Below are 9,158 nucleotides of genomic sequence, written 5' to 3' on the forward strand. Positions count from 1 at the left end.
TTCCACATCTTTCTTAAATACATGTCAGAGTTTGGGCCTATCACTAAAAAACCACACACAGTCATTGGTGTTTATTGTCTGCTGCAGCTGCACCTCCCTGGAGCAGTAATTGCATCAGTCCTGTAAAACAAGGAGCTTCCAAGCATTTCAGGCTGGTCAGATGTATCTAAAACAAGAGTGTCAGGAAACACCCCCTACCAAGAAGTGAAAATGAAGACCACATCCTGCTGCTCTGTTTGCTGCTGCCCCTCTTTCCTAATGTATGGCATCCTTATAGAGGGTGTTTTTGTTGATGTACAGTACATTAAAAAAACCATCACATCAAGCAACAATCCAAGACTGCTTTAACACCCACAGCACCATGTGTCCTGGTAGAGTCTGTACTTGCTAACGGCTATATACTTGGATGGGCTTGTAGCAGAAACTCCTTTTGACGTCTCCTAGTGGGTGGTCAGTGGAAAGTTTTACCAGCTTTTCTCGAGTTTAGTTACATTTTTACTTGGATTACGTATTATAAGTATTTGTATTTGGATTTCTCATCGGAACTACTCACAGAAGACCACGCAACTGACGGTAATTGGAAGTAGTACCTACACCCCAGCCTGAGGATGCTAGAAGATTGCTGTGCTGCTGGAAGTGTCATGTTCTGTGGGACTGTCACTATGACCTTCACATAGCCATTGAAATGGTACCAGTGCAAATTTCTGCCAGTGTAAGAAGCCAAACATCATCTTCCAGACTGAGATGTATCTAGGAGAGCTAGATTTTTAATACTCTTCCAGGCATTTGTGCCCTCCTGCCAAGACTCCTGTAGTAAACTACAGGTACCTGAATGGGAATATAAACACTCTACACCTACTTTACATTCATGTAATTAACAGCTTTACAGTACTCCCAGGAGGTCAAAAATGCAGATGGATAAACGGAAGTTTACAAAAGATTTGGTGAAGATAATAGAGCTGGTTAGCACAGAGGGAGGATTAGCAAGCAGATCCCCCGGTGCCACTTGTCATACCCATATCTCTCTCTGGTTCTGTTCCTCCTGCCAGAATTAGCTCTAGAATTTCTGCATGCTTAGGAAAATCAGCAGAGGTTTGCTTATCACACTGCAACATTCCCTCACCAAAAAAGCTTAAAACTGTGCTTACCCTTAGCATTTTGCTGCTCTGGAATGACTAGGACTTGTTTCTTTCTGCGGAGTAGACATAGTGCTTTTAATCCTGTAAACTTTTAGGCAGTAATGGTGGCATAAAATAATCATTGCATTCAGTGGTTGCATTTGTAGTTGATAAATGATCCCCATCTGCATGCAGTATGTAAAGCATTTGAGCTTCTTCTAGATCAAATATGCTGTATGAGTGGAAGGGAGATCAAGACCTGATGTGTATTTGGCCAGTTTACTTTTCCACAAGCATTCTTTGTACATCCATCTGTTTTTTACAAAAATATAAACCACTAACTTGTAGAAAACTCAGCTGAATGCACCATCAGGACGTGATCATGGTCCTTGTTCTTTATTTTTCAACAGGGCTGAGAGAGGCAAAAAGAGGTCAAATGACTTCCTCAAGGTCAGAGACTGCCAGTGAGTCATAAAGAAAGGACTGTTTGCATACAACCCTGCATTCATTCCGCAAGGCTCTATGCTGCTGGTAGGCTTTTGTCTTTGCCTACCCTAGCAATTTCTGGGAGCCTTGGCCATGCTGCTGCTCTTGCCTCTGGTGACATTCATCAGAATGACTTGTGGTAAAATGACGGGGTATTGGCAGGCCCATGCAAGAACGCAGCAGCACAGTTGTGAAGGGCAGTCCCTTTAAGGCAAAACTCTTGGAGCTTAAAATGAAGCCCAGCTAGCAGCTTAGTGAAAGAAACATGAGCAGCTCTGCCAATGGCAAGTTCTGAAAATCCTTGGCTGATTTGAAATAGTAAGTTTTTAAAAATCACAAGAACTTAGGACCCAGCAGATCTGGGATCCTTTGAAATGGGCTAAATAGTTTAGGCTGTGAGTGTACCTCACAGCTCTACAACAGCAGACGTTGGAAACACACCAAATATTGGGGGGCTTTTAATAAATATGTGAGCTGGCCACCCCATCTTACAATAGAATTGCCTGTTGAAGGTGGTCTACAAAACTAGTGGACCTAAACAAGAATCTGTGTGCACATCACTGCCTAATTTACCTTCAGCAGGCAATGACAGGCACTGAAAACCGTTTAGTATTTGCCCACATGTGCCTACTCATGCAGTTGGTCAGATTTAAAAAAAAAACAAACTAACAACACCAGCCTTTACCCATGAGATCACATAAAATCCCCTCTGGGTTTATTTCTCACCTATGTGTATATTTACCTATAGTTGATGCTCCCCTCTGACTCTCATGCTTCATCTAAACAAGCCAATGTGTGTGTGCATCTGTAGCTGTGATGCAAAGCATCTCTGACAGGTGGATGTGTGGTGCCCACATGAAAAACGACAGTGCAAAAGCAAGGTGGGCTTCTCAAATGCCAGGCTTAGAGAGCAAGCGGAGGTGCTAAAAGAACTTGCTAATAAGGACACTCAGATGACAGCTGGTAATGCTACCGGCTATACTTCAGAGCTAAGTGAAAAGCTGCCTTCTCCAGAGCTAACATGTACTGCTGTTATGCTTTCTGCACTATACAGATTTATTTATTTTAGAAACAGCTCTAGGCAGCCAGCAGTGCTCAGAAGCAAAACTCCCTGCATCTCCTCTGCTCCCCATGTCAAGTAACACTGATTTCAGCTGTAACAGTACGTGCTGGTGCCTCTGCTAGAGCCCACAGCGTAAAGGAACTGGTGTCTTCTGCTGCATCACACTTAGAAAATGAAGTCTCACTGCTGCATGTCTTGAAGCTGCTATTAGAAATATATACTAATTACTGTTACATTTGTGAGGAAACTCCCTCTCCTCTCTTCCTTTCTTTTTCAACGTGAATTCACTGATCCTCCTGCTAGAATGGGAGCCTGTGACTAGGAATAAAAACACTGCAATTCCAGTTTAACTGCACACTCCCCTCTCCAGCATGCAGGGCATTTCTTTAAAATTGCTTGCAGATAGCTCAGCAGACACACACAAAGCTGTGCATTTCTGAGACAATTGCTTTTCTCTGCTCTGTGCATGCCATCTACTGAAAACATGTGACAACCGCCTGTGCAAAATGACAGCTTGACCTGCTGTGAGGTTATCCCAGGAAAAGTACTCCTTGTAAGTCCAGGGTTAATTATACTCACCTCCTCCTGTGTTCATACTGGTTAAATTTAGAAAAAAATCTGTTCATATTTAGGATAAAGATGGAGAATGTTTCTCACACCAATTGCTGCTGCTGACAAGATCAAATACAACCAACAGTGACAAAAATTCCTTGCACAAACATGAAACTATAAAAAAGTGAGCTGGACAATGACAATGACACAGGACAAGTCCATCAGCAGGAGTCAAGACATTTCTAGCAAGTGGAACTTGTGTACTGGCAGAAAGTGCCTCAGAAACAAATTCCATTTCTCTCTCCCACTTCATTTACCATCTACCTACCATGTCTCATTTGTATCTAACAGAGATAGTGCCTGTGAGCCCTTTTTCAAGCCCAGGAGCTCACCAAGCTATATTGTTCAGAGTATTGTGGGCTCTTTGTGTAACCCTGCCAATCTAAATGATCCTTGCCAAATACAATCAATGGATTTTAATAAATCTGTGAACGGAAATTTGTAGAGAGACAAAATTACATCTGTGCAATTATGGTATCACTCTGAAATCTCACTTGCCTCTCCACCTACAAGATTTCAATAGGCTTTTGAAGGAAGAGTATTTGGAAACATGATAAAAAGGAGCTAAATCATGCTCCCCATTACATCCCAAAAGGCATGTTGAATGTAAGAGATTGGCATGCATTATGACGAGAGGATGCTGGCTCGGTGTTTCAAACCATTCACTTTATACTGCATCTTTTCTAGCACTAGAGAACAGGAAACAAAGCTAACGAACTCTGTCTAGAAAGCCAAAAGCTAATGTCCTGATTTGCGCCATTTTTTACCCCCAAGGATATAAAGGGTGATGAGAGACCCTTCTTTCTTCTGGAAAACAGCAGAGCTTTTTTAATGCTGTTATTTTGTGTGTCTTGTCCAAGTTATGAATGCTCTCTTCCCTGTATGTACCTAGGCACAAGTTTTTTTTGTAGAGATGCTTTCAGGTTTGGAAAGAAAAAACCATGTGCTGCTGGGGACCAAAAATAACATCTGATCCTGCACTTGTTTGGATAAACCTTCTTGAAGTCAACAGGAGTTCTGTTTCTGTAAGGACTTCAGAATCAGACTACAAAGTTAAACACCCCCATCACTCCTCTCCATCTTCCTGCAGCACTTCTAAACAGATGGCAAGGAGCAAAGGGAGGCATGATCATATGTCTACTGACCACAGTGATGACTGGAAGCCAGGACTGTATTGGCTTTCAACTTTCAGTGCTAAGAAGCCAAAAAATTATTTTTATATCTGGTAGAACTATTTGGAGGTATTGCAGTTGCGCCCAAACCCTTCCCCTTCCTTACATCAAATGTGGTTGGAGTCCGTCTCTCTGTAATACCATTAATTACAGGCTCCAGAGCCGGAGCTGCGGCGAAGGGACTGAAGGACATCGCGGGCTGAGGGTACAGCGCAGCAGGCAATCTTGGCCATTTCACAAACCACGATTTCTGTCAGCCGGAGCGCCCCACGCACGCACCGCCGCCCTGCCACCTGTCTCCCGGGGGAGGAGGGCACGGATTCATCGGGGGCGGATGGAGCCGCCCGGGAGAAGGGCTGGGGGTCGCGGGCGAGCCCGAGCGCCAGATGCGGCCGTGCGCCCCCTCCCCAGCGCTGCCCGAGCAACGCGGCTGTGCCCAGCGGGAGCGCGAACACGAAAATGGAAGCCAGCGGAAGGGAAGGAGATGCGGCGAGCGGAGCGGGGCGGCAGCGCTGCTCTGCGGAGGGGGAGGGAGGTGTGCGCGGCGCAGGTGGGGACCCGCCGCCCCCCGCCCGCGGCCCCGCTGACCTGCCAGGCTGTTGTAGCAGTCAACCTCGATGGCCTCCACCGCCTGCCGCTGCTCCTCGCTCAGCCCCGCCGCGGCGGCGGCGGCGGGAGGGCGCTGCCCGGCCGGCTCCTGGCTCAGCAGCAGCAGCAGAGCCTTCAGCTCCAGCAGGGCGCGGTGGTACTTGCCGATGGCCTCCCGGAATTTCTTGTCCTTGTAGCACTGCGCCCCTTCGCTCTTGAAATCCAGCGCCCGTCCGATGAGCTCGCCCGGCTCGGCGCTGCCCGCCGCCGCCGCCCGCGGCTGGGCACCGCCGGTGGGGCCGTGCCCATCGCCCGCCCCGCGGCCGCCGGCGTTCAGCTTGCCCGCCGCCGGGCTCGCCCTCTCCATGGCCGCGGCGCCGCCCGGCTCCCGCGCCGCCCTACGCGGGCGATGCCGCGGCGCCCGCCGCCGCGCTCCTGGCCTTGCCCCCGCGCCGCTCCGCGGCTCCGCCGCTCGCTCCCATCCTCCGGCGGCCGCCGCTCCTCCTCCCTCGCCCCGCCGCCCGCGGGGCGCCCGCCTCCGCCCGCCCCCGCCGCCCGCCGTGGGCACCGCCGCCCCCCGCTCCGCTGCGACCCCTGCCCAGCGCAGCGCAGCGCGGCGGGGGCGAGCCTCGGGCGTGGGGATGCGCCGGCTCCGCTCACCGCTCACCGCTCACCGCTCACCGCTCACCGCTCACCGCTCACCGCTCACCGCTCACCGCGCCGGCCCGGCAAGGGGCGAGCGTACGTCGGGACCCTCAGCGCCCCGGACTGCCTGACCCCACGGACCCCTGCCCGCCGTCCTGCTCTCCCTGAGACTGAGCTCACTCCAGCCCCCACAGCCGGCTCCCTTCTGCCCTCCTGTGCCTTGCCCTCCCGTACCTGAGGGTATCGCCTCCCTGTCGGCAGGCTGGGATTCCATCTCCAGCATTCCCCTCCTCATCCCCTTTTCCCAGCTCCATCTCCTCTCCCAGATCCCACCAGTGGCCATTCACCATCAACACCTCTTCAGGGTCCCTCAAAGTGTTTCTGTGTGTATACTCTGTATCACTGGGCAAAGAAGTGCCAGACCATGAAATCTCCTGTGTGCTCTGCATCACAGCAGCAGAAGCCAAGGACCAGTAACTGCCCTGGCACCAGTAACTCGGGGATTTTGATTTTCCTGAAACAGATTTTCCTATGTGCTGCTGAAAAATGGGTCGATGCTCATTGATGCCTAGAACATGTCCTGGTTTGGGGGTATCAGTGGAGAGTGACTCTCCTGCTGCAGACCAACAGCAGAAAAACTGTGTGGAGCATGAGGCATTGTTTTGTTAGGCCTAACACCATGTCTGCATTGAATATTAGAACAGTTGGATGTATTTAGGTGTACTGTTGTGCCAAGATATTTTGTAGGTCTTACCACAAAAACTAGAGGATGGATGAAAAAATCACAGTGTATTTTTTTTTCTCAATAATATATTGGGATGCATCTTTTCATTACCCATGCAACTCTTACATGATAAGGCTGCAGCTGTGGTGCAATGTGTTCAAGCTTCTCTCTGCAACCATGAGAACATTTTAAAATTGAGACTTGAGTTTTTCTTTGGGGTATGTACAGCCTACTGTGCTGTAGGTGTTGCAGTGCTGGACAAACTGGGATAGCTGTGTGGCATAGCTCCATGTAAAGGTATTAATGCAGGTCTGGGACCAGTGCTTGGATAATTCCTTGTTAGCAGGGCCAATGAGTTGTGCTTTATGCATTGGTAATGTTAGTCCCTGCTGCTAAGTTTCTGGACCTTGTTGAGGTTTGGTCACAGTGTAGGACAGACAGTTGTCTACTCACTTGAATCCAAAAGCCAGAGCCACAAGGAGAAGCAAATAGCATCACACTGATTGTGATAGAAGCACAATTTTGAAAATGCTTTCACAAGGGAAATTATGCTAAGGCATTCAGCAGTGATTACATGATTTCAAGTGCTTTCATTTCCAGGTGCCCTACTAGCTACATCTTCAAGAAATCTTACTTTATGAAAATGGATGCTCAGCATTTCCAGGTACCTCAAGCCAAGAGTGAGATAAATTACTTATAAATCCTGCTCAAAGTACATGTGATCTAAAATCAGGAAATCCTGGGGGGGGGGGGGGTGTGGTGGTGGTGGATATTAGTCACAGTAGCTAGAGTGGAATTGATGTGTGGAACCTAAATATTAAGGAAGGAAAATTCCTGTTGGGACATTGTTTTGATCTGACTGCTAGTCATATTACACAAAGTTTAAGTAATTTCAGAGGTTTCATTATACCATTATTGATTGCTGCTTGGGAGAATTCACAAGGACAACATATATCTCTTGTGTTGGAACACTGACTTTGCTAGAGGAAAGGAGATTGCCACAGAGGATTAATTGCTCAGATCTGAGCACCTGCAGAAGCTATCAAAGAAGGAACTGTTTTCTTGGAGGGTGATGTAGCAAAGTGACATTGGGAGTAGTTGCTTCCCTTTTTCAGCATTTTCCTGAGCCCATGGAGTTACATGGCATAGGGGGCACTAAGACATAAGTGACTTTTTCTCCTCTTCCACCCCTCTGTTCAAGGGATCTTTGCGATGTCTTCCTTTGATTACAGATCAACAGTGGTAGTCTGAAACAAACTATGAAAAGTGTAAGTTTTTTTACAGAAGAGTTTGGCAGAGGCCACTGGCATTGTGGGTGCAGATCGGGTCAGAAATGGTCACAGAATAGTGATAAAACTGGGTGGTCCTTGCATTATGAACTATACTGAAGATACCAAACTGTGGCTTAGTCCCAAATTCTGCCTAAGTACCCAAATGAGTTTTCCACCTTGTAGTTCTTGCAGAAATGTCCAAACTCTCTTCCTGACATTGTTGGTGCCTATAAGGATGAATGCCACAAGCTTGTAAATCCCAAAACAGACCATAACAGAAATGTCTGAATGGTTGCTGTTTATTTGCCAGCTTAGACCCTTTGTTGATATCAAAGAGTATCAGGGAGATTCACTGGATCTCTCAGCCAGAGAATTCAAACCTGCCATAAGATGTGCAGGATGACTGGCAAAGGTCAGTTTAGTCCACCAGATCCTTCTTCCTGGAGAGGAGTTAAGTAGTGTGGGCTGTACTAAAATATTTAGGAAACATCACGCAGACATAGGGTCACCACACTGACCACAGCATAAGGGACTGCTTTTGTTCGTTTGTTTGCTTTTAAAGAGGAATGTGGTGCTTGGAGGAAAACATGAGAAGCTGTCACCTGTGACAGTGGTCACAGGGGTTTTCAGGTGAGGGAAGAGAGGAGAATGTTGACTCTTATGTTTCAGAACGCTTGATTTATTATTTTATGATATATGTTACATTATAACTACACTAACAAGAATAAAAGGAAAAGTTTCATCTCAGAAGGCTAGCTCAGCTAAGAATAGAAAGGAATGAATAATAAAGGTTTGTGTCTCAGAGAGAGAGTCTAAGCTAACTGGGCAGTGGTTGGCCATTAATTGTAAATATCCAGGATTGGCCAATCACTGATGCACCTGTTGCATTCCACAGCAGCAGATAACCATTGTTTACATTTTGTTGCTGAAGCTTTTCAGCTTCTCAGCAGGAAAAATCCTAATGATAGGATTTTCATGAAAAGATGTCTGCGACAGTCACCTTTCCAAGACAGAAAAGATTTGTGCTGGAGAGATATCTCACATTTCATTTAACATATGATGTGATGTTCAGGTCTAGATTTCAGCTGTCTCAGGCCCACTAGACTGCCCATACAGTCTTGCTAGTGAATATCACCTTTAGTGATATTCAGCTTGAAAACATGATAGGAACCTGAAAGCATCAGAAAGAGTTAGTTTATATATTATATTGATGCACTGAACTGTGAAATAAAGCATACATACATTCAGATAAAATGAAGCCAGTTTGCAGTCATTACTTGTGTGCCGTGAGATTAGGTCATGGTATTGGTCAGTATTAGCTATTGTGCCTGTCTTTAGCCCAATGGTGAGGGAGTTTCTGACCATAGAAGCAGAACACACTTATCTCTCCCATTCTGTAATAGATGGGGTGCACCTGTCTATCTGGATGCCCCCAGGTACTGTGAATATATCCAAAACTGCCTGAGTGTGCCTGTCTCT

General features: G+C 47.2%; 1 protein-coding gene across 1 annotated transcript in view; it reads right to left on the minus strand.

Annotated features, from left to right (window-relative positions):
* Positions 1 to 5,415, minus strand: part of TTC9 (tetratricopeptide repeat domain 9) — a 28,205-nt gene extending 22,790 nt beyond the window's left edge. The window contains exon 1 of the mRNA XM_059475384.1: positions 5,040 to 5,415. Within this exon, the coding sequence (XP_059331367.1) occupies positions 5,040 to 5,406 (367 nt within the window). The 5' untranslated portion in view covers positions 5,407 to 5,415. The remainder of the gene's footprint in view (positions 1 to 5,039) is intronic.
* Between the last annotated feature and the right edge of the window lie 3,743 nt (positions 5,416 to 9,158).

The sequence above is a fragment of the Ammospiza nelsoni genome, chromosome 6 (assembly GCF_027579445.1).
Source record: "Ammospiza nelsoni isolate bAmmNel1 chromosome 6, bAmmNel1.pri, whole genome shotgun sequence".
Classification (NCBI taxonomy): Eukaryota; Metazoa; Chordata; class Aves; order Passeriformes; family Passerellidae; genus Ammospiza; species Ammospiza nelsoni.